The sequence below is a fragment of the Protopterus annectens genome, chromosome 2.part0, assembly GCF_019279795.1.
Source record: "Protopterus annectens isolate FY-2018-M chromosome 2.part0, PAN1.0, whole genome shotgun sequence".
Classification (NCBI taxonomy): domain Eukaryota; kingdom Metazoa; phylum Chordata; order Ceratodontiformes; family Protopteridae; genus Protopterus; species Protopterus annectens.
Window position 1 is genome coordinate 16,282,736 of NC_056728.1, and position 26,946 is coordinate 16,309,681.

The following is a 26,946-nucleotide window of genomic DNA, read 5'->3' on the forward strand; positions in this document are numbered from 1 at the left end:
AAGTGTTATATGTAGTTTATTATACTAAATATAAACAAATGAAGTTTATAAGAGCAATATTTAAAGTCTGTCCCTATTTTTGTTCCTTTGTTCCCCTTTATTTGTGGCTATGTCCAGATTTCTTGTGGTAAGACTCTGAGAGGTATGGAAACCTTTCAGGAGATGATGCTTCTGCCAGGGGATCGCTTGATTGCTCTCATTGTGTGTGGAATGCATGGCAGCAGAAAGAGTGTTATTCTACCAAGTTTCTAAGAGCGGTATTTAAAGTCCGTCGCTTGATCAATGTGTGTGTCGTGTGTGTGTGTGTGTGTGTGTGTGTGTGTGTGTGTGTGTGTGTGTGTGTGTGTGTGGCAGAGTGGCCATTATTTTTCAAAGCTACAGGGAGCCACTGCAGATTGGTGGAAGAGCCACATGCGGCTCCAGAGCCGCAGGTTGCAGACCCCTGGGCCTAGGTGGTTGTTTTTTGTTGTTTTTATTAAAATTAAAAAGGACAATTTGTAGAAAAAATGGGTAAAAATATCAAAAGTGGTACCCAGTAAGGATACACAAAAAAACTTTGGAAATTAGAGGCATGTTACAAAGGAAGATCTTCAAATACAGAAGACTTCTTGATTGGTGTAAAGTTATAGCTCAACTAAAGAGTCTTGAATTAGGAAGATCAGGGGAAAATAAAAACAAAGACAAGGTATTACAAAATAAATGTTAAGGTTTAGAAACTCCAAAAACTACTGAGAAGTTGAAGGAAAATAAAGCAGTAGTAGTCGTAATAGGATTGGGAATGAAATACATATTGAGCATAAGACAGAATGGGACAAAATAATGGTGCATCAGTTTAGATAATATTTACAAAACCTGAATTTCCCTAAAACCTGGGAACAAGGAATAGTAGATTCAATTTATACAAAAAGGAAATGTAAGGGATCCTAAATTATACTGCCCTCCTACACGTCTAGATAGCTATTTAAAAATCTTTTCTAGAATTATTTTGGATGATTGGAAAAACCAGGGAACATTCAATTCAGTAAAGAGGATAAAGCTCTGGTTAGCATGAAGAAAGTTGGCACAAGAGCGGAATTCAGCAACGATTATTGAGGCATTATATACTCCATACTGAGGCAAGGAAAGATTCTCCTCAGGACACCAAAGAGATGAAAATGAGATAAAGAAAGGGCTACACAGGGTATCTACTGGTTGCACACCTCCCTTTACTATACATAAATGATCTCTTTAATATTATGGATGAATCAAGGGGAACTATACCAAAATTAAGAGGCAGGTCATGCCCAGTTTGGGGATTTGCCGACTATATCTTAATGTTGGCATTCAGTCTTGGCAGAAATATGCAGACTGGCACCTTACAGTTCTTCAATTAGACAGGAAGGTCAAATAATAAACGGTAAAAAAATGAATATTACATTAAGATAGAAACAAGAAGGAAATAGTTAAAATACGAACAGACTGTGAAAAGGGTTCCTTTCTCATACAAGTGGATGATGTTTTTCTAAAACAAGGCACTGGAAAGTATGCAAGAAATATATACAAATAAAATCAGAGGTGACACTGACTGCATTGTGAAAGGGAGATGGGAACCCGGGATGGAGGATAACTACGGGTCCTTTGATGAAGATACTTAAAGAAGAGGTCTAGCCACTGATCACCTGTGCAGCAGTACTCCACAGAAAAGGATTTTGGAAAGCATTTTTCACCCATATATACATTTTTTTAAAGATATTTAGACTTCTCCCATCATTTTCCATTATTTACCTTAGAGATGACTTCAGTATAACTCAAGAAGGAACATTGGCATATGCAGAAATTCTTGCCGCCTGGATTAAAATTAACAGAAAACAGATTTCTATGACATGTAAAGACAAATGGGAAAACAAACTGGTGGAAAGAAAATATTTGGAAGACTCCATTATTAGACAAACTAATCGAAATATTAGAACTATACTGTTATGCATATTTCAAGACGTATCTAAAAATGCAAAGGACTCTATGATGAATTACATTATTACACTTCTAGACAGCAAGCTAAAAATATTTCCAGTCGGATTTTGGATGATTTGAAGAAAGAGATGGGAAGGTATGTGTTACATACAAGATGTCAAGAGATTTTTTTTTTTTTTTTTTTTTGTATACAAAAGCAAACTCTGTCTTAGGTTTGTGCAGGAATTAATTAATAGCAATAGCAATACTTGTACAACATATTGCTAGAAGAGTACTCATAATTCATACACACTATAAATTTGAGATGCACTTTAAAAATCAGTGGCTGATTAGTAAGCAAGAAAGGGCAAGAAATGGGTTTACATTATTAGTAAACAAGACATCTTCCATGTTACAGCTGAGTGTCCACTACACAATAAAATAATGGAAAATCTTGATATCTCTTTACTTGGAGTTTAACATGAAAGAACTGTGTGCCTCTTTTCTCTATAAAAGAAGAATTAATATTGCTTATCGCAAATGTGAGTAAAGGATCACTAATGTATACACTAGATATTTTAATGTGATGTATGTACACCAGAACAAAATATATTGATCAACCTTGTTTATAATAAAATTGACAAAAGTGAAATTAAATGGGACATAAAAATCCTTGCTAATAACATGGCTTCAGGAAGTGATGGAATTCCATCTAAATTGTTAAATTGTTTAAAATCTTGCAAAATGACACTGTTATAGTGTTGCTTGGAAACACAACAGTGACCATAGCACTAGAAAAGGTCAGTTTATATTCCAGTTTCAAAAAGGGTAGGTAAAGAGTGTTCAAATTATTGAACAATGGCACTTGTTTCATGTACTGTCAAGATAATGCTCAAAATCCTGTAAGCTAGTCTCCAGTAATATATGGACCAAGAATTGTTAGATGTACGCTATTGTTTTAGAAGGGGTAGAGGCACAAAAAGATCAAACTGCCAACATTGACAGACAATAGAGAAAGCAAGGAAGTTATAGGAAAAAAAATATTTACTTTGGCTTTATTGACTAATCTACATCCTTTGACCATGTGGACCATAAGAAATTTGGGTCAGCTCTTACAGACATGGAGATGCCAGGTCATCTTAGTTACCTCTTCAGAAATCAGTATGTGGAACAGGGAGCAACATTCAGAAAAGGCTATCGAATAAATGACTGGTTCAAGATTGCGAAGGAAGTGTGACAATGCCGTATATTGTTAAACTATTTATTAAACACATATCAAGGTCGTATACATGTAATTCTACTTATTTCGCTCATGTTAAGGCTGTATATTGTCAATCTATTTATTTCATGCAAATCAAAGCCATATATCATTATACTGTTTATGTCACTCATATCAAGGCCATATATTGTTATTCGACTTATTTCACTCATATTAAGACTGCATATTGTTATTCTATTTATTTCGCTGGTATTCGATATAACACATGCACTGCTGGGTGAGATGAATTAGTTGTTGGAATCAAACTGGCTGGGAGAAACATTAACAAACATCAGATATGCAGATGACAGCTACTCTGACAGAAGAAAGTGAAGAAGAGTTGAAGAGTTTGATGAAAGTAGAAAATGCAGATGATAGCTCGTTGCTCAATATTAAACAAAAAAAAATTATGGAATCTTTCCCTATCAAGTCTTTGAATACAGTTGGAGAAGAAATGGAGCCAGTGACAGCATTTTTTTCCTGGACTCGTACACAACTGAAGATTATGACTGCAGCTATGACATTAAAACATAACTTCTTCTTGGAAGAGAAGCTCTTGCAAACCCAGATAAGATTTTAAACAGCAGAGAGATCACAATGTCAGCAAAGGACTATAAAGTCAGAGATATAGTTTTCTCTGGTTTCCTAGTAATACGGCTATGTGAGTTAGACAATAAGTAAGGTTGTGCAGTGGAAATCAATGCTTTTGAATTGTGGAGTTGGATAAAGCTTCTGTTGGAATGCAAGAAGAACAAATATTTAAATACTTTAGGAAATAAACCAAATTTGTTGACAGGAAGGTCTGAGAATAAAGTACTTTAGCCATGTAAGACAAAGACATAATTTACTGCAAAATATTCTAATACTAAGGAACACTACAGGTGGAAGGAGATATCTTTACTGATATAATGAATATCATTTATAAAAAAATTAAAAAAAAAGCACTTGCTGATAACAGGCCTTTTGTGCTAAATTCTTCAAGACTTCACTAAACAAAAATAAAAATCAGTATAAGTTCCTGAAAATATTATGAGACGCCATCAAACAATGTTGGAGATGCATCCATTTATAAGTGAGAAGCAAAAATAGTCAAAACAGTTGGCAATCTGGGGAAAGACCTCTCATACATTTTCAGTAGTAAAGTGGTTAACAACTAAGAAAAAATTAGAACGGTTACACCTCAAGAAGTACAAAATGGAGAAAGGGAGATTTCTGCAGGAAGAACCCAGAAGCAAACTGTAAACAATTTCAGAATAATCAAGAAAAAGGAAAGTTGTGTAAAATCTTACCATAACCATAGATGTCCTTCTCTTCCATGTTGCAGTATTCTACTTGTGGGTTTACCCTTCTTCCTCTCCAGTTTGTCCGTCCAGGTTTCCAAAGATTTGCAGTCCCTCTCGGTGCGTTGGACTTCTGACGTGGCTGCAGGAACGTGGGCCATAAAAGTGACTTCTGCACGCATCAGCCCTCAGAACATAGTAAAAGCCCCATTCGGAGCCAGTCCTGTAATGGCATAGCCTGTCCAGTATTGCCCAGAACAGCAAGTACAGTCATACAAGAGGGGGAGGTGGGCGGGAAGGAATACTGCAACATGGAAGAGAAGGACATGGTTATGGTAAGAGTTTACACAACTTTACTATTTCCTTCCATTCCAATGTTGCAGTATTCTACTTGTGGCTGAGTGCCAAAGTTCACTGAGGATTGGAAGGTGGCCTAGATGAAGTTTCCAGAAATCTGTGAAGGATAGCCCTGGCAAACCCCGCCCTGGCTCTGGAGATATGGTCCAGGGTGAAGTGCTTGGTGAAAGTGTGTACTGAGGACCAAGTGGCTGCCTCAAGTATGGAGTTGGTGTCTAGTCCTTTAAAGAAGGCTCCAGATGCGGCCATTGCTCTGGTGGATTGGGCCTTGACATTGCCCTGCAAGGTCTTCCCATGGTGTAGGTTGCAGAACAAAATGGCCTGAGAGATCCAGGCCGAAATGGTCTGGTTGCTCACAGCTTTCCCCAAAGCTCTGGGGTGGAAGGAGACAAACGGCTGGTCTGATTTCCTAAAGGGTTTGGTTTTATGTAGATAAAACCTAAGTTGTCTGTGGATGTCGAGGGAACGCAGCACTCTCTCACTATCCCCCTGTGGATTTGGGAAGAAGGTGGGCAGGTGGATAGGCTGGTTCAAGGATAGGTAATTTACTACTTTGGTAATGAATGACAGGTTTGTCCTGAGGGTCACCCTTTCCAGGTGGAAGATTAGGAAAGGTGCTGTAGCCATAAGAACTTGCAAATCTGAAACACTTCTGGCAGAAGTCAGAGCTAGTAGCAATACAGTTTTCCATGTGCAGAATTTTAAGGAGGCCTTGTCTGCTGGCTCAAAAGGGGCTAGAGAGAGTTTTCTGAACATAGTTCCGGTCCCAGGGAGGGGGAGATGATTTCCTGGGTGGTCTTAAGTGCAATGCACCTTTGAGGAAAAGTTTGGAGCAGAGTCTGGATGCAATGGGTGGATCCAGGGGAAGGCAGGCAGAGATAGAAGAAAAGTGTGCCTTCAGAGATGCATAAGACAACCTTGTCTGCATGAGTTCACAAAGGTGTGATAGGATGAGAGGCATATCACTTTCCAGAGGGTCCAACTGTCTTTTGTGACACCAGATAGAAAACCTTTTCCATTTTGAGAGACAGGATTTCCTTGTATTGGGTTTCCTGGCCTCCTACAGGATGGTGAGCATGTCCTTGTTATACAGGTGTCTGAAGGGGATCAGAATCCTATCAGCAACAGGGTGAGGTGCATGGATTTGTCACTGTGGGTGTATCTGTGTCCCCTTGTGCTGTGTGAGCAGGTCCATTGAGGGGGGATAACTTGTGGTGACTGCCCTTGGACAGGTGAAGAAGAAGTGGGAACCAATGCTGTCTTGGCCAGTAGGGGGTCACCAACAAGATTTTGGGTGGGTCCTGCTGAATGTTCAGCAAGACCCTTTGTATCAACTGGAAGAGGGGGAATGCATATAGGAACTTCCCATTCCAGGTTATCGAGAAGGCATCAGTTGCTAATGCCTTGAGGTCTGGTGTCCTGGTGCAGTAGCCAGGAAGTTGCCTGTTTATGGAGGAGGTGAACAGGTCTGTTTGTGGAATACCCCACCTGTGGACCATATTCAGGAAAACATCTCTTTGCAGCATCCACTCATGGTTGTTTGAAATGGTTTTGCTTATGTAATCTGCCTGGAAATTGTGCAGGGATGGAATGTAGGTGGCCTGAAGGGTGATCCCCTGAGAGGTAGCCAGTTCCCATACCCACATAGCTAGTCTGCATAGAAGGTAGGACTTAGTTGCTCCCTGCTTGTTGAGATACCAAAGGACTGTGGTGTTGTCTGTGAATATCCTTACAGGGCCCTGCTCTAGGCAGGGCTGGAAGGCCTGTAGAGTAAGGAAGATGGCTCTCATTTCTCTGACTTTTATGTGATCTCGTTTGTGTCTGTCTTTCCACAAACCTTGTACTTTCCTTTTCCCCAGAGTTGCTCCCCAGCCCAGGTCTGAGGCATCTGTGTACATGGTCTGGGAGGGAAAGGGTGTTTGCAGAGGGAGTCCTAGGTTCTGGGCTCCCTGAGCCACCCACCATCTCAGCTCCTGATGTAAGCAGGGGAGCAGAGGGATCCTGAACTCTAGAGGGTGGGAGTGCTGGGTCCACACTGACCGGAGGTGCCACTGAAGTTTCCTCATGTGCATCCTTGCTAGGGGCAACATGGGAATGGTAGCTGCCACACCATGTCACCTAGAAGTCTCAGAAATTGTCTTGCAGTAAGTTCTGTTGATTGTAGGGCAACGAGAAGGTGGTGTGAGAGGGATACCACCTTTTCTGGTGAAAGGAAGGCCTTCATGACGTCTGTTCCGATGCTGCAACCCAAGAAGACAATGTCCTTTGAGGGGCTGAGGTGGGATTTTAGGAAGTTTACCATGAACCCTAGAGATTAAAGGTCCTGGGACAGAGAAGAGTTTCCTTGTCTTCTGCCTGAATTAGGAGGTTGTCTAGGTAAGGGAATAACTGGAAACCTTTGCCCTGCAGTAGACAATGACTGGAGCCAGGCATTTTGTAAATATCCTGGGGGCAGTAGAAAGCCCAAAGAGCAAGGCACAGAACTGAAAGTGAGATGAGCCTGCCAGAAATCTCAGGTATTTCCTGAAGGTGGGCTTTATAGGTATGTTAAGGTAAGCATCTTTTATGTCCAGGGTTGCCATGAAACCCTGTGGAAGGATAAGTGGAAAGAGAGCAGGTAGGATGAGCATCCTGAAAGTAGGAACTTTTAGGAAGGGGTTTAGGCATGAGAGGTCTAGAATCGGCCACCATGGTCCTTCCTTTCTGGGTACCAAAAAGATTCTGGAGTAGAATCCTTTTCTTTTTGATTGTGTAGGTACTGGTTCTATGGTGCCTTGTGGCAGCAGAGTTTGCAAAACCTGATGGAGGAGGGGTAGTTGACTGGGAGGAGGCTGTGGTATACCCAGTCTTATTGGGGGAGTGATCCAGGACATGAAGTAGCCATTCTGTATGATGGACAGAACTAATTTGTCTGCGGAAATCAATGACCACACAGGGAGACAGTGAGAAAGACGGGCAGACAGGGGTAAGGATGAGGGGGGGTGGGGGCTGAAATTTTGGCAGGCAGCCAGACACTACCTGCCCTATCAGGAAAGGAAGGCCTTTGACTGGAAGAGTGAGAAGGCCTAGCCTGAGGAGGTGGTCTTCTAAATCGGGTGGGGGGGGGGGGCTAAAGGCCTGGAGGTTTTCCTGATAAATTACGTCTTTGCTGGGTAGTTCCTCTGGAAGTTTGGAAAAGGCGAGACTAGGATGTGTTTTAGGTCCTGTAATTCTTTTCCTTTATGTTGCAAGGATTTAAACAGGTCAGCCACTTTTGCACCAAAAAGGGCTGAATGATCCAAGGGTGCGTCAAGGAGTTCGGCCGTGAAGTCAAGTGGGAGAGGCTGAAGTCACAGCCGCGAGTACCTTCTTAGCACTGAAGCTGATGCAGCTGACCTGGCTGAGGCTTCAGCTGCATCATAACTGCATCTTAAGGTGTCTATTCACTTGAGAGATGAGGACTATCAGGGAAGACAAGGAAGCTTTGGATGCACAGTCAGGGATCTCATCTAAATCCTTAGTGGCTTTGTCCAGCTGAGCTAAGGAGCATTTGGTCATATGAGTTTGGTAGTTGGTGGCTCTAAATGAGAGGGTAGCAGAGGTGTAGGTTTTCTTTCCCAACCTCTCCACAGTTTTGCTGTCCTTATCAGCAGGGAGGATAGTAGTGGTAGGAAGGAGCTTGGAGGTAGAGATGGAGATAGTGGCAGGATCAGCAGGAGGGCACTTAAAGAGAAATTTCTCCATCTCAGGGACTTTATTCAGTCTGTCTGCTCTATGTGGGGCTGGAGGTTGGGAATCCGGGTTGATGGAGGCTGAGGCAAATGCATGCAGGAATGCAGGTTGAATAGGAGGGATGGCAGAAGGACTGGGAGAGTCCATTTGAATAAGGTCATAAAAACCTCTTTTGTACTTCAGTCATATCTGAGGATTGCCACTTAAAGTGGTCTTTCATCTTATTAATAGCTTCCCCAAAGGTTAGATCCTCTACAGGAGAGTCAGGTTCAATGAAGCCCTCCTCAAGAGATCCATATCCCAGGGGGATGAGATCTGGAAGGAGTATGAAATAGAGTCCTCAGAGGAATCAGACAATTCATCTTTTTCAGGCTGATCTACCCTCCTTTCATGGATGAGAAGTCTGGAACTTAAAAGGGGCAGAGCAGTGACAGAGGCTTCAACAGAAGGCCTAAGGGCCATAAAGGCATTAAACAAGCTTCAGCTGAAGGCCTGCCAATCAGGCATTCTTTCAGAGGTCACAGTAAGGTGTCTTGTTTTCTGCTTTTTTCTTTAAAGGCCTCAGTGACATCCGGCTAGAGATAGGCCTAGGGTCAGGCGTTGGGATGGCGGAGACAAGAGACCGATGAGCCCAGAGTGAATGCTGGTCCCCCCCCCCCCCCAGTGTCTAAGGCAGGTGCCAGTATATCCTCTGTGGACGTGCTGTCTGCTCCAGATTGTGCGGTTTCCGCAGAGGTACCCACTTTATCTATACTGGTGGATACCGGATCTTCAGCCAAGCTGACATCGGCTACAGAATGAGGTACGGCTGAGAGAGGTGCAGCTGATGAAGTAGGCCGCAAGGACTTGGCCCTCTTCCTAGGCAGTTCAGACGGTGCACCGGATGCAGCCTCCATCCCTAACGATATTTGTTTCAAGAGCTGATTCTCTAAATACAAATGTAAAGCCTGGAAACAGTGGCATATGGTCTTAGGGACAAACGGCTGGCAAATGGCACAGCTCTCGTGGTCAAGTTCCCTGCTTAAACAAAAGAGACACTGGTCATGGGTGTCTTTGTTGGGGAATCTGCCAACTGCACTTGCCCTTACCGGATGACATGAACAGACTATATATATATATATATATATATATATATATATATATACACATAACAAAGTTGGATTGAAAGAATCCCCAGTGAGTTAATTAACTGAATATTTTTTCAATCCGACATCCGTGAGAAGCAGGAGCACCTGGCATACAACTGGAGGCTGAAAAGTTCTGAGGGTCGGTGCGTGCAGGCATCGCTTTTATGACCCATGTTCCTGCAGCCACATCAGACATCTGATGCACCAAGAGGGACTGAAAATCTTTGGAAACCTGGCCGGACGAACTGGAGAGGAAGAAGGGTAAACCCACAAGTAGAATAGTGCAACATTGGAACAGAAGGACACCTGATAGCCATTTTTAAGGATTCTGGAAAACAAAGAAAGGATAAGCATTGAGTGAGTGAGAGGTTACCCTGTAATGCTCTTTTCAACTAGATTAATTTTGTTTTTACTATGTACAGCGTTAAAAGTATGAAACAGAAGTTACATAATCACAGTTTTTGTAACAAGACTGTCAGAACTGAAAAATCAAAAGAATATACTTTTTTTTTTTAAAAAGTAAAGAATGTGAAAACTGCTCTTAGACTACATGATTAAACCACTGTATGTGTATCTAAAGTGTAACATTTCTACCCAGATCTGAACTACAAACATATCTGCAAACACTGAAAACTTATCTGGTTATACAGATCAAAATTCAGAAATTCAAAAGACCCTAAAACATACTCAAAACAGAGTGCATAGATATGGACAGGTTTGATGGTCTATGTGTTATCATATAACCAAATAAAAACACAGGTACACACTTTCATGTAAAATACATTTATGTGCTATCATACCATGACTTAGTAAAAGATGGACATTCAGGATAACAACTGTGAATAGAGGACCATGCACTTACAGTAACATGTTCGTAATCTTGTCCCAGCTCATGAGATCCAGCCACCACTTCCCTTTCTGCTATCCACTGCTCCAAGTCATCCACATCACGTTTCAACTGACATAGGCGTAGCTGTTCTTGTAGCTTTCCCCTCCGTTCTTCAGCCAAATCCTTCAAGCATGCATACTGCTTATCCACTTGACCTTGCCGTGTTGTAATCCGTTCACTGCATATTAAAATAGCTATTAAGATGCATGATGTTTACTACAAATACACACTAACTCATAAGTTCACTGACTATTAGCCAAATATAAAATTATGTAATGTCACTGTGACCAGCACACTTACAGAGATATGATCCCTAACTGAAAATTCAACATTCCTGAGACTGCAGTCCAGGCACAACTTACTCAGAAATTGCTCAAAAGCTGCAAGGCACAGTCAATAAAAAATCAATACAATGAAACAGTGACGTAATTATTAAACTGACTAACACAGAAAATAAAACTCTTACCATTGTCATCATTTTAAGTATGACATTACTAACTGAAGCTTAAAAGGTCAACGCTTTGAATCTTCATATGTTACTGCAGTAAACCCATGGTAGGAAAAATTTTAGTTTAAGTATGTAGGAGTCAAATGAGGATTAAACTTGCTTGTTATCTTCTATACCTTTAACATAATTATATTTCTGTGCCACAGTTTATTTTTTTTGGACACCATTTTGAGTAATTCTGCAGAGGAGATGCATAAAAAAATCTTCTTAGACTATTCTTTGTAATGGCACTCCAAATAAAAGTCTGCAAAATGCAATTACTGGTGCCAGGCACTTTGTAAAGACCCTGGGTGCAGTAGATAAGCCAAAGGGCAGTGCTGAGAATTGGTAATGCATTAAGCCAGCCTTGAATCTGAGGTATCTTCTGCACAATTGTCTTATTGGGAAATGCAAGTATGTCTCTTTTAGGTCTAATGTCACCAGCCAAGCATTCTTACCCAGCATGGGCAGAAGCTGCTGCAAAGTCAGCATTTTGAATTTTGGAATGTCCAGGTATGTGTTCAGTCAATAAATCCAGTATTGGCCACCAGGCTTTGTCCTTTCTTGGTACCAAGAACAGTCTTGAGTAAAAACCTTGTACTTTTTCCTGTTCTGGTACTGGATGAATGGCCCCCATATCCATGAGGGACGTAACCTGTTTCTGTGCCTCTACCCATTGATTTTTTGGCAGATCTTTCCAACCGTTTGCCATTGGCAGAGTATGGAAATGGAATCTGTATCACTGTGATACTATGTTTAGCACCCACTTGTCCTGGGTTATTAACTGCCAATTTTGAGCAAAAAGTGCTAATTTTCCCCCTAAGGGTGCTGCCAAAAGATAAGTGCTTGGTGTAGGCAGAGGGAAGTCATTGTGACTGTTTTCTGTAGGTTTGTGCTTTATCTCCTCCAGATTTGGAGGTAGAAGCGCCCCACTGCTTTGACCTGTATGAATCTTCTGCCTGGTATCTGGAACCCTTAGGGCATCTGGATTTGCCCCTTTGAGCTCTGTTGGACACAGGAAAGGACCAATTTTTTGTAGGCCAGTGTCTACTGAATCTTGGTGGCTGCACTTGTAAGAAGTCTTTTACAGTTTGCATAGACTTAGCTTTGTCTTCCATTTTCTTTAAAACCTCTTCTGCCTTAATTCCAAACAGAGTATCATGCTGTAAAGGTGCATCTAGCAATTTAGCTTTAACATGACCAGGCAAATTTTGTTCCTTTAGCCAGGAATGCCTCCTAATCACAGATCCAGTAACTGCGGCCCTGCAGGAGGCCTCTAAGGAATCAAAACCACATTGCAAAGTATGCTTTCCAACCTGTTCAGCTGCATGCAATAATTCCTGCAATTCTTTATTTTCTGCACATTCAGAAATCAACATCAATTTCTGTTTCAGCAATCCCATAACATGTTGTTGATACTTGAGCATATGAAATTGACAGTTTAAGGCCCTAACTGCCAAGGTTGCAGATGTATAAACCTTTTTTCCCCATCTGTCCAGTGCCCTTGAATCTCTGTCAGAGGGGGTACGATTTTTTTGCTGTTGAGGCCTTAACTCCCTTTGGACCCTGTGAAATAGTTTCAGGATCAGCAGCAGGGTTTCTAAATAAAGATTTATGTGAGTCAGGGACCCTGTAATATCTGTCAAGCTTGCTGGGAGCCAGAGGTAAGGAGTCAAGGGTCAAGTTTGACTCCGAAAACACATCATCCACAATGTCTAAAACAGGGTATGGCTAAAGGCCTGTGTTGAGGGAGAAGAAGGAAATCCCTGAGCCACTTTTTGATTCTGAGAAATCTTGACTCTCCCAGTGAAAATGCTCCCTCAAAGTATGCAAGGTTTCTCCAAATGAATAATCCTCAGGAGGTGATGCAGATGGTATAGACTCAACTGCATCAGAATCCTCATAGGGAGGTATAGATAATTCCTGATCAGAAGAGGAATCAGAAGAAATAGAAACCTGATCTGAAGATTCATAATCAGTGTCTTGCCTAGACCTCTTATCTGGAGGGGAATGGGAACCCGTGATCAAGGTAATAAGGTCTTCAGCCATTTTGATCATCTGTTTTTTAGGCATAGAGGCCTGTGCACGTGGCTCATGCGTCAGTTTTTTAGTTTTAGAAGTTGCTTTTGTCTTTAGTTTTGCAGCTGTCGTCGGTTTGATATACAAATGTTGAGGCCTGAATACACCCTCAGAAGCCAGTGCCTGCTCAGCAGCTCCGAACCCATCTGAGGGAGATACATCCGTGGGTCCAGGAGTATCTCGCGGCATGCCGGACTCCGCATGGGTGTCGGTAGGGGCCTGTGACTCGAAAGTAGCGGGTATCAGGGGCTGCAAAAGCACCTCACTGAGTACCGGCGACTGGCTTAGGAGAAGCTTCGTCTTCGGTTTTGGACCTCGACTGTCTCTCTCTGTCCTTTTCTTTGCGTTTTTTATGTACTCCGGTAGTCGGATTGCTATCTGACGACATTTCTGGGTAGTTAAATTTGTTTCCAAAATACTTTGAGGCAAAAATATACCAACACTTAATAGTGCATTGTTTAAATCTAGCACAAAACCGACAGCCAGGCACGTTGTGATCAGGGCCTAGGCAAGGAATACAGTATAAATGGAAATCCTTATGAGGTATTTGCTTCCCACAAGTAATACAATTATTAACTTTTTCTGACATCGGTATTGAGCAAGAAAAATGTTTCCCCAACGGGGTACTTAGCTTTAGTGAAGACTTCGGTTCTGAAACTCAGACTCGAATATTTCAGGAGTCGGCCGACCGGCACTTGTGAAATGCTTCTGCTTCGGGCACCGCGCGGCAAGAAAGACTAAAGAAAATGGCGTCGACTGCATGTTTTATACCCCTGACGTCATGGAAGAGGAGACAGCAACTGACGCAAGACCCAAGACTTTGGAATTCAGGCCGACTGAGGGCAACCTGCCAGCAGATTACTCAAATGTAATGACTGCAACAGTGAAACATGAAGAACATCAAATGGTTACGTACTTGGCAAAAAATGTAGTCAAACTGCTCAACCTCCAAACATTACAAATCAATGCACAGGACTTTAAAAATCATAGCAAAGTGTCAAAAAGAGAAGCACTCAGAGCTGGTCTTTGGTCATCTGGTGCCCTAAGAAAAAGGGCTCCATAGTGCCCCTCCCCCACACGACCCAGTCCCCCATCCTGGTCTACCTACACCATCCAGATTAATTTTTTTTCTTCATTTTTCTCACAGTTCATCTTACTCTTCTATTTTTTCTGTATTCCTTCAACACATTTTAAACAAACTTTTTCTTTAATACAAAAAATAAACAAATTAAAACTGGAAAAGTGCCCCTGCTAGAGTGGTGCCCTAGGCGGCTACCTAGTTGGCCTATCAAAATCGCAAACTGGAGCCTCTTCTGTTCAATGCAGAACAGCGGGCTGTTCCACACTGAACAGAAGAGGCTCTGCTTTGCGATTTCTGATTGGCTCGTATGCCGGTATACGAGCCAATCAAAAATCGCAAAGCATATCTCAAGCAACTGGAACATACACTTAACTGGCATCTACCAATCCCCATGGGTGCCAGTTAAGTGACACTTTACTGTAGTCTCCAGACAGGCTTTGTGTCTCATGAATGGAGAACAGCAACAGTCATCCCTCGGCACAAAGGTGGTCCATCTACAGACCCTGGAAACTACAGGCCCATAAGTCTCAATGGTCTCATATGCAAAGCCATGGAAAGAATTATCACGAAGATGATCAACAATGACACAGGAAACCTCCAGACACTAGACTCAACCCAATTTGGTTTTGTAAATTTCAGGTCATGCCTACTCAACCTGGTGGTCTTTTTTGAGAAGGTCACCAAAGAAATGGACAAGGGCAAAATGGGTCACACTGCCTACCTTGACCTGGCCAAGGCATTTGACACAACACCTCGCTCAGGCATTGTTGACAAATGCAAAAGGTTAGGTACAAACTCTTATGTCACCTGGTGGAAAGCCAACTGGATCACAGAAAGGATCAAGGAAGTTAGAACTGCAGAGTCCATCTCTACAAAGAGGCCACTCACAAGTGGAGTCCCACAGGGATCGGTCCTGGGAACTACTAATTTTTGACATTTACTTCTCTGAAGTCAAGGCCAGTGTCAATGTCCTCTGGCTGACTACATTTGCAGATGATTGCAATTAGGAGCTGTCATTGAATCCCAAACTGACACAAATGTTCTCCAGGAAGGGCTGACACAGACAAACAACTGCTGTCAGAGCCATGGGCTAAAACTAAATGCTAATAAATGCATAAAGGTATCTACCCTTGGTAACTATCATGCTGACAACACACCCCTAAGAGTTGACCCATTAGTCAGGGACTTAGGGATACATGTAGACAGTAATCTAACCTTTGGCCATCACGTGTCTACAGTAGTGAGGAAATCATTCTATGCTGCACAACTAAAGGTATGGCATCTAGGTCCAAGGAAGTAATTGTTCCACTGTGCTTGGTATTCATCAAACCTATCACTGAGTGCAATGCCCCCTTTAGTATGTACCTAACCAGGCATACCCAACAGCTGGAACGTCCACAGAGGTTCCTCACTAAAAGAATCCAGGGCATAAGTAACATGTCCTACGCAAACTGCCTCAAGGCCCTATCCCAGTATTTGATCTCCTACAGGCTGTTGAGGGGAGATCTATGCCTGGCATACAAGACATTGTCAGACATCACTTTGATGGACGTCCTGTATATCCGCAAAACAAGCAGCACCAGAATTACCCATTCTAAATACTTAAACATTACCTGTGATATAAACAGGACCTGCTGGACAGACAGGTATGTATCCCAAAGACTACTCCATCTCTGGAGCAGGCTCCCCATCCATGTGAAACAGAGTTTCACCCTAACCCAGTTCAATTTACAATTGAATGAGGAACAGGGAATTCATCCCTGGTTTGGCACCTATGTCTCCAATGGACACAGGCAGTCGGTAAATGGTTCATCTCCCAAGCCTCTGCTTGTAAATGTTGCATCTCCCAAGCCCTTCCTTACACTATCAAGGGTACCAGAACTTCTCAGATATTTGGGATGCATGGCTAGGCTTTAAAAGGCCCTTGTGGTCGTTAGTCTGGTAAACACCTATGAACCTATGTAAGGGCCGCCCACTCAAAAGTGAAAAAATTGGCTATAGGTGATTTGGTCATGTTGTCTGACTCTATCATCTCCATCAATTTCCATAACTGTAAATGCAGAACCCAACCACTTATGCTATGAAGCTGGCCACATGGAATGCAGGGAAAAGTGATCCTGCAGCAAATGAAGACCCAGCTTCACCTTCAGTGATGGGAGAAAGGTAAACGTGCAATAAGCCAACTGGATTACCCTACACGTGGGTATGCCTATAAATGGTATAGGCAAACTCTGCTAAGTAATATTAACCTGCTCTATCAGCCATAGACATTGGGAGTGGGCCATCCCAGCACCGACATCCGGACCACCTCCATACAGAAACATCAGGAATTATTGGATGCCTGTGAGTCAGGTGTACACTAGATAATAACCCCCCCCATTATAGAACTCTCTCTCTGAACCTCGCACTCCTTGCACTGGGATTAGTGAGCTACTTGAATACTAGTGCATTGCCATTTGTCTGCAGTGGATTAAGGCTATGACATGTTAATGAAATGCTTCCTGAAGTGTAGCATGTGATTCCCTCAGCTGACTGTGTGACAATGAGCAAATCACCTAACCAGACAGTGCTGCAGTGCAACTTGACTGGGACAGACTACCCAAGTAACTACATATGAACCTAAAGATTAGAAAGCTGTTATATATGATACACCCAGTATTTTATATATGACAAAAGCCATCTCAGCCTGGTTATAAGCTAATAGTCACAAGTACTCATTCAACTTCAGACCTGGAGTGACAGAGTTTTAAAAAAGCCACTAACCCAGTTACTCTTTCAAGTCTAACATTTAAGACATTTTTTGATATGCTGCATTAAAAAATGACCACTACTAAAAAATCGAAAGAAACAAAACAGTAAGAGACTTACAGTCAAGAGTCAAGAACTGCTAATGGTAAGAATAATGGTTAAGGTGCTTACCTCACAGACATGGGTTTGACTCTAAGCTTTGAGGGAAGTTGGCTAGGCTTAAAATGGCCTAGAAGGCAGCTATCTTAGTACTAACTAAGAACCTAATCTATGAGCCATTTGCCAGATGGGATCACTGTAAATAATTCTGAAATGGGCACACAGGTTGACAGCAACCTTACCTTTGATCATCATATCTCCATGGTGGTAAGAAAGGCATTCTATATTGCTCATCTCATAAGTAAGGGCATTGCCTCCAGGAAAAAAAGACATTATAACCTTCATGTACTCTTCCCTCATCAGGTCAATAATTAAGTACAATGCCCCTTTTGGTATGTACCTTTATAGGCACCTGCAGCAACTGGAGAGACCACAAAGGTTCCTCACAAGGAAAATTCAAGGTCTTCAGCATCTGTCCTATGAGGATCATCTGAAATCACTCTCACTTTATTCTGTTTCATACAGACTACTCAGAAGCAATCTCTTGCATAGAAGGCAATCTTGGAAATGCTGCTTATCTATAAGTCAAATAGTACATGGCTTACTTGCTCTAATGGCCTTAACCTGGTATGTGACATTAATAGAACCTGCACGAGGAACAGAATTTTCTCCCAGAGGTTGCCACAACTTTGGAACAGACTCCCATCTCATGTCAAGCAGAGCACCTCATTGGCCCTCTTTAAATGCAATTTGGATGATTGGATGGACAACCGTCCACCCAAGGGGTTCGAACTATGTCCCTCTTGGACAGGAGTGATAGGTGCTGATCGTGGAAATAAGGGTAAAACTTGGTTAGGCTTGCAAGGGCCCTAGTGTCATTAGCCTAGTAACCTCCTATGACCCTATGACACTTTTGGAAATTTTGGCTGTAGGATAAAATCACCTATCATATCAGCCCCCCATTCAGGCCATTTTGGGTTATTATGAAAAAAAAATACAAATGACCACTTGCATTGATAAAGGATAATAGGCACAACAACAGTTTCAGTGATGCAGGGACACGGATACTGCACCACTTACACTGATGCACAAGCATAAGTACAGCACAACACTAACAGTGATGCAGAGATGCAGGTATTACACCACTAACAGTGATGAACACACAGAGGTACAGCACCACTTATGCTGATACAGAGACAGAGGTACTGTACCACTTTTAGTGATTCAGGGACAGAGGTACTGTACCACATACAATCATACAGGTACTGCACCACAAAGTGACACAGGGACAAAAGTACTGTACCACTTACATACAGGAACACAGGTACTGTACTACTTATTGTGATACAGAGACAGAGGTACTAACAGGGACAGAGGTACTGCACTACCTGCACTAATACACAAACAAAGGTGCTGTATTACCTACATAGATTCATTGGTAGGTACTAGGCTATTGGCCCAAGGGCCTAAGTAAACCTAGCCAACAAGGCTCCCTGGCTTACGCCACCCAAGAAAATTATTTTCCTGTGCCCCTGTCGAGCAGAGCCACAGAAGTGTTCCCCGGGGTGTATTTCCTATTTCCCATCCACTCATCAAAGTTTTTCTTGACGAGTGCTAATGAGGAACTTTGCTTGACATATATGGGTAACTTGTTCCAGAGTATGGGAAGTCTCTGGGACAGGAACCTATCCCTCCAGCATGTCCTGTTTATTTAGGTGTAGCATGTCCAACAGCTCGGAGTTTGACATAGCTTTATATGTTAGGCAGAGATCACTTCGGAGCAGGCAATATGCTATGGAGTAAAGCTGGAGTTTTCTGAGATAGTCAGTGTAGGGCATATGTTTGAGGCCAGTTATCCTCTTTGTGAGGTACTTCTGTGGCATTTCCAGCTGCTGCAGATGTCTTGTGAGGTACATTCCAAAAGGGACGTTGTACTCTATAATGAGTCTAATGAGTGTCAAGTAGAGGGGAAATATGACCTCTTTTTTTCTGGACGAGAACCCTTTTGTGATGAGATGTGCCACGTTGAAGGATTTCCTGACTACTGTGGCAATGTGATTATCAAAGAAGAGACTACTGTCCACCTGGGTAATACACAAACAGAGGTACTGCGCTACCTGCACTAATGCACAAACAGAGGTGCTGTATTACCTACAGTACTGCATGAACAGAGGTGCTGAACCATCTGCAGTAACACACAAGCAGAGGTACTGCACTACCTGCAGTGATGCACAAACAGAGGTACTGCACTACTAACAGTAATACACAAACAGATATACTTCTCTATCTGCAATAATGCACAAACAGAAATACTGCACTACATGCAGTAAAGTATGAACAGAGGTACTGCACTACCTATAGTAATGCACGAACAGAGGTACCCCGCATTACCTACAGTAATGCACAAACACAGGTACTGCACTACCTGCAGTAATAGGTTCATAAGTGTTTACCAGGGTAATGATCACAAGGGCCTTTTTAAGCCTAGCAATGCATCCCAAATCTCTGACAAGTTCTGATAACCTTGATAGGTGTAAGCATGGGCCTGGGAGATGAACCATTTACAGATTACCTGTTTGCATTAGAGACATAGGTGGCAAACCAAGGATGAATTTTTGGTTTCCCACCAATTGTCCAAGTTGCACTTGATTGGGTTAGGGAGGAACTCTGCTTCACAAGTATGGGGAGCCTGTTCCATAGATGGGGTAGTCTCTGGGATACATACCTATCTCTCCAGCAAGTCCTACTTGTATCACAGGCAAGGTTTAAGTCTTTAGAACAAGTAATTCTGGCTCTGTTTGTTTTGAGGATATGTAGGAGACCCATCAGAGTGGGGTCTGACAATGCCCTGTATACCAGGCATAGATCTCCCCTCAAAAGCCTGTGGAAGACAGAATACAGGTATAAGGCCTTGAGACGGTCTGCATAGGACATACTACTTATGCCCTGTATTCTTTTAGTAAGGAACCTCATTGGACGTTCCAGTTGTTGGATATGCCTGGTTAGGTACGTACCAATGGGGGCATTGTACTCAATGATAGGTCTGATGAATTCCGAACACAGTGGAACAATGACTTCCTTGGACTTAGATGCGATACCTTTGTTTATAAGTTGCTCAACATAGAATGATTTCTTCACCACTGTAAACACGTGATTATCAAAGTCTAGATTACTATCTATGTGTGTCCCTAAGTCCCTGACTACTGGGTCAACTCTAAAGGGTGTGTTGTCAATATGATATTTACCAGGGATGGATGATTTCCCAAAGGATACTATTATGTATTTCTTGGCATTTAGTTTTAGTCCCTGGAATTGACACCAGTTATTTGTCTGTCAGCCCCTCCTTGAGAATATTTGTGCCAGTGTGAGATTCAGTGACAGCTCCTAATTTGCAATCATCTGCAAATTTAGTCAGCCAGAGACTACTGACATTGGCCTTGACTTCTGTGAAGTAAATGCCATAAAGGAGCGGTCCAAGGACTGATCCCCTAAGGAACTCCACTTGTGACTGTCCTCTTTGTAGAGTTGGACTCCCCAGTTCTAACTTCCTGGGTCCTGTCTGTGAGCCAGCTAGCTATCCACCGGGTGACATACAGGTCTGTACCTAACCTCTTGAATTTGTCAACAATGTCCAAGTGGGGTATAGTGTCAAATGCCTTGGCCAGGTCAAGATAGGCAGTGTGAACGATTTTGCCCCTCATCCACTGCTTTGGTGACCTTCTCAACGAATTCCACCAGGTTAAGTAGGCATGATTTGCCCTTAACGAAACCAAACTGGGTTGGTTCCAGTGTATGGAGGTTTACTATATCTCTAGCGATCATCTCCATGACAGTTCTTTTCATGGCTTTACATATAAGAGTAATGAGACTTATGGGTCTGTAAAGTATAATAATACACAAAAACTGGTAAAGAACAAAAGTCCCAACAGCTATAAAGTCCACACACTTGATTTAATCAAAGAATTTTTGAAGCTCTTTTTGTCTGCCAGAAAGCAAACTTCTTCAGAAATAATCACTTTACAAGCTTAAAACATTTAAATAGTCTCTTTAAGGAAAAAAAAACACGTGACAATTAGCTAATTAGTTATTTAAAAACACATCCCCAAAAAAAATATGCAAAAATAAAAATAGCTATTAAAATTTAAATACAAATAAAACTATATATTACTAACCAAATACACAAAGTGCAACCACAGTATGTATATAGCCTTTATGACAAAGGGCTCGTCTCATTATTACCTCTGTAAGCTCTTAAATTTTAAAATGCTACTTATAGAGCATGACTCATTAAGGCCAGGGGCATTACAAGCATGAATTTAAAAAACCTGCTAAAGAAACACAACTCTAAACCTGTTAGAACTGTAGGTATGAATAAATGTGAAAGTTGTAATTATTGTAAGTATGTTGATGTAAACAATTCATTTACAGTAAACAGACACAAATACAGGTTGCAAGCAAGATTTAATTGTAATTCGAGTATTATTGTTTATCTGGCTAGGTGTATGCACTGTCCTGCATTCTATGTAGGGAAAACGGAGCGTAGACTCCGAGATAGAATGTATGAGCACCTTTATGCTATAAGGTGCAACAAGCTTGACAATGCATTAGCCAAACATATTTACTCGAACATGAATCATAATTTTAAATTCCTAGTCATAGATAGTGTTAAGCATGACATGCCCTGTTTCTTTTAAACTTGATGAGTTAGAACTAAAATGGCAAATAAGGTTGGATACTTGTAATGCTCCTGGCCTTAATGAGTCATGCTCTATAAGTAGCATTTTAAAATTTAAGAGCTTACAGAGGTAATAATGAGACGAGCCCTTTGTCATAAAGGCTATATACATACTGTGGTTGCACTTTGTGTATTTGGTTAGTAATATATAGTTTTATTTGTATTTAAATTTTAATAGCTATTTTTATTTTTGCATATATTTTTTGGGGATGTGTTTTTAAATAACTAATTAGCTAATTGTCCCACGTATTTTTGCCTTAAAGAGACTATTTAAATGTTTTGAGCTTGTAAAGTGATTATTTCTGAAGAAGTTTGCTTTCTGGCAGATGAAAAGTGCTTCAAAAATTCTTTGATTAAATTAAGTGTGTGGACTTTATAGCTCTTGGAACTTGTTTGTACTTATGGGTCTGTAGTTTCCAGGGTGTGTAGATGGCCCACCTTTCTGCAGAGGGATGACTCAGTCTTTCTCCATTCATGAAGCACGAAGCCTGTTTGGTGGCTACAGTTAAACAGTAATGCCAGAGGCCCTGATAGGTCATGTTTCATGCTATTTAGAAGGCATCCTGGGATATTGTCTGCGCCCAATGATGAAGTGTCCTTGATCTTAGATAGAGCATTAAGGACCTGTTCTCTAGTGAAAGTAGGGGGAGTTACACTTGATGATATTTCCTGAGGTACGTTGAGGTAGAGAGAGGATTAAAGTTGGAGATGAATTTATCAGCCAGGTGGTTTGCTATATCTTCTGGCTCAGTATAGGTGGCTCCATTTACACACAACTGTGTACTGCCTTTGAGGTTGCGGACATAGTAAAAGAATGCTTTGTAGTTGTCCTTAGCTTGGGAAGCCAAACTTACCTCAAATTTGGCTTTGGTAAACTTTATTTGTCCTCTGAGTTTGTTTAGTTTGATGAGAATGCTTTTATCCTTCTGGGTGCAGCACCTCCTAATTTTTGCCATGATTTACTTCCCCCTGTTATACATCCAAACTGATTTTGTGATTCCACCAGGGTGGCTTGTTTTTTGAGTTAGTTCTGTACTTCTTCCTGGTGGGTACAGCTGCCTCTATGCAGCGATTAACATGCTTGCACATGGTTTCTGTGAACAGTTCTGCATAGGCAGAAGTGTTCTCAGGGTTTATAGGGGCTTGTAATTTTACCAGGTTCTCACTTAATAGCAGGAGGTTAGCCTCAGAATAATTCTTGAATATTCTCGGTTGAGTTGGGGGTCCGGGTTTTATTTTTACTTCAAAGGAGACCATTTTGTGGTCTAACCTTACTAGGGAAGGCATTACAGTACAGGTTGTACAGCACTCTCCCATATTAGTGAGGACCAGATCCAGTATGGTTGCACCCCTGGTTGGTGTATTGACTATCTGGTCCAGGGAGTTTGTGTTTACGAAATCCAGGAATCTCTGTGCATGTACGTTTGATGTCATATATGATTCCCAGTTAATAGTGGGGTAATTAAAGTCACCCATGAATATGGTATTGGGCTGGATGGTTAGTGTTTCTAATAAGTTTAAATACATGGTATGGGTTTCCTGGGTCATAGAGGGGGACCTATAACTTGCAAGGAAGTGGTACTGGAATTTACCTATGGTGATTTGAATATGCACGAACAGTGGCACTGTGCTGCCTACAGTAATGCATGAACAGAGGTACTGACCCACCTGAAGTAATGCACAAACAGAGGTACTGCACTACTTACAGTAATGCACAGAGGTACTTCTCTACCTGCAGTAATGCATAAACAGAAGTGCTTCACTACCTACAGTAAAGTAAGAACAGAGATACCGCACTACCTATAGTAATGCACAAACAGAGGTACTGCCCCACTTTTAGTGACTCAGGGACAGAGGTACAGTACCACATACAATCATACAGGGACACAGGTACTGCACCACATAACGTGATACAGGGACAATGGTACTGTACCACTTGGATACAGGAGCACTGGCACTGTACCACTTATTGTGATACAGAGACAGAAGCACTGTACCACAAAGTTATACAGTGACAGAGGTACTGCACTACCTGCACTAATGCACAAACAGAGATGCTGTATTACCAACAGTACTGGATGAACTGAGGTACTGGACTACTAACAGTAATGCACGAACAGTAATGTACAAACAAAGGTACCGCATTACTTACAGTACTGCCTGAGCAGAGATGCTGCACTCCTACAATAATGCACGAACAAAAGTACTGCACTACCTGCACTATTACAGTAATGCATTAACAGAGGTACTGAACTACCTACAGCTATGCAGGAACACAGGAACTGCACCTACTTCAGTGATGCAAGGAAAAATTTAACATATGGTGACAGAAATACATGTTTTGCAGTTTTGTGGTGTGGTTGTCCTTTAGGGAAAGACATGAATATAATCCAATTATACATAACAATGAAACACAGTCTTTAAGGAAAATGACAAAGTAAAAGGCAGTCAGGTCAAGCCAGGTCAAATCTGAAAAAGGGCATCAAAGAGGAAAAGAGGGAGTATGGGAGGAAAATTCAGATCAGCTTCCAAAATACGAGGGACACAAGAAGCCTATGGCAGGGGATACAGCAGTTTATGGGCTATAAGACCAAAAAAACCCAATATGATGACAGCCTGGAATTCCTAAATGAACTGAACTCCTTCTTTGGCAGATTTGAGGAGAAGAACATCATCGTACCACTTCTAAAACAAACACTAACAATGAGAAGACAGTCCTCACCTTAAACTCCAAACAGGTGAGACTTCAGCTTAAGAAGATGAATCCTAGGAAGGCTGCTGGACCAGATAACATACCTGGCAAGGTGTTGAAGGGGTGTGCTGATCAGTTATGTCTGTTACTGACAGACATCTTCAACTCATCCCTTGCTAAGGAGAAAGTACCCTCACGTTTCAAAGAAACAAGTATTGTCCCACTTCCAAAGAAACCCAACCCTACATGCCTCAATGACTTCAGACCAGTCACCTTAACCTCATACGTCATGAAGTGCTTTGACAGGATTGTGAAGAAACATCTATCTGAGGGTCTGCCTAACTCCTTTGATCTGCTCCAGTTTGCATATCAGGCAAACAGGTTGACTGCAGATGTGATATCAGTCGCAATTCACCTTGCACTAAAGCACCTAGAAGGGAGGAAGAAAGTACAGTTTTGTACCTACCATAAATGTAGATGTTCGAGTGCTAATACAGCTGCAGTCATAACAGATGGGTTCTCTGCCATCAGGCGGGTCCTCGGTCGTCCGAATTCCAAAGTCTAGGTCCGGCGTCGGTTGTCATCGCTTCTTCCCTGACATCAGTGTGACAGGGGTATAAAGGAACCAGCCAACGCCATTTTCTTCAGTTTTTCTTGCCCCAGATGTCAGGTGCCCCCAGGAGGAAGGCAATACATAAATTTGTGTAATAATGCAGTGCAATATAATCAAAATACAGTAGTTGCAAGCAAATACATCATAAATGAATACCCCAATCAGGTTGTATGAGGATGTGTTAGCCTATAGACCTATCCCAAGAGGGGAAGGAGGGAGGGAAACCTGAACTGCAGCTGTATTAGCACTTGAACATCTACATTTATGGTAGGTACAAAACTGTACTATGTTCATCATGCATACAGCTGCAGTCATAACAGATGGGTAGAATCCCAAAGCTAAGAAAGGGGTGGTAGGCACTAGGTGGAACTAGGAGGAGCCAAAATGCCCTGCAAGACTGAGTGGCAAAGCCTGCTCTAGATTTGGAGTATAATGGTAGGTTGTAGTGCTTGGAGAAGGTATGCACAGAACTCCAAGTGGCTGCTTCCAAAATATCCTTGGTAGGAACTCCTCTGAGGAAGGCTGCAGAAGTGGCTGTGGCCCTGGTGGAATGAGTTCTAATGCCTGTAGGTACAGTTTTGCCATGAAAGGAATAGCAAAAGCGTATGCAGTGGGCTATCCATTTTGAGATTGTCTGTTTGGAAATTGGCTTTCCTTGAGCTCCTACCGCATAGGACACAAAGAGCTGTTCTGATTTTCTGAAAGGCTTTGTTCTGTCCAAATAATAATGCAGTTGTCTGTGGATGTCAAAGGAATGTAGTAATCTCTCCCCTTTGTTTTGAGGATTAGGATAAAAAGTAGGTAAATGTATGGCCTGATTTAAAGCTACCCTGGATACCATTTTAGGCATAAAGGACGGGTTGGTTCGTAAGGAAACTCTGTCCTGATGGAAGATGATAAAAGGCTGGACAGCCATGAGAGCCTGTAGTTTTGAAACTCTACGAGTTGAGGTGATAGCCAGAAGGGAAGCTGTTTTCCAGGACAAATATTGCAAATCTGATGAGGCAGCTGGCTCAAAGGGAGGCAAGGTCAGTTTTTCCAGAATGAAATTAAGATCCCAAGCAGGTATTGGTTGTTTCCTTGGAGGTCTTAAATTCTTAGCCCCTCTGAGGAACTGTCTTAAGAGAGGGTGAGAGAATAAAGGTGGATCAGTGTTGTATTCTGCAGAAATGGCTGAGGCATGGATTTTGATGGAGGAGAATGAAAGTCCACTGCTTAGCAGTTCAGCCAAATATTGTAGTATTTGAGGTAAATTCAGTTTTCCAGGATCCTGGCCCTTTTTCTCATTCCAGACACAAAAACGTTTCCATTTTGTGGAGTAAGCTTTTCTAGTTGATGGCCTTCTGGCCTCCAAAATGACATCCTGCACCTCCTTGGAGAGTAGGGCCTGTTGTGATGCTAAGGAATCTTCCATGCGGCTAGATTGAGTGTTTTTAGCTGGCTGTGAAGAGTTTTGAAACTGTGCTGAGTCAGAAGAAGAGGCATTAGAGGCAGGGTCCATGGTGGGGAATGCGTCAGGCTCCTCAGGAGTGGGTACCAGTGTTGCCTTGGCCAGTCCGGAGCAATGAGAATCGTCTTTGGTCTGTCTGCTCTGGTTTTCAATAGAACTTTGGGCAGCAGAGGAAGAGGTGGGAAGGCATAAACTGTCATTGATGTCCAACTGAAAGAGAGAGCGTCCACTCTCCAGGCCTTTGGATGGAAAATCCTTGAGCAGAATTTTGTCAATTGATGACTTCTGTGGGAGGCAAAGAGATCTATGTCTGGCCTTCCCCATTCTTGGATTATTTCTGTAAAAACTTTTGGATGCAATTTCCATTCATGTGGATCTGTCATATTCCTGCTTAGGTTGTCTGCCAGCGTG

General features: G+C 42.1%; 1 protein-coding gene across 2 annotated transcripts in view; it reads right to left on the reverse strand.

Annotated features, from left to right (window-relative positions):
* The window catches only part of LOC122792927 (spectrin beta chain, non-erythrocytic 1-like), a 1,986,067-nt gene that overhangs the window by 248,331 nt on the left and 1,710,790 nt on the right, over positions 1-26,946 (reverse strand). For both annotated transcript variants that reach the window (XM_044060498.1, XM_044060499.1), the window contains one exon: positions 10,525-10,729. In XM_044060498.1, the coding sequence (XP_043916433.1) occupies positions 10,525-10,729 (205 nt within the window). The remainder of the gene's footprint in view (positions 1-10,524; positions 10,730-26,946) is intronic.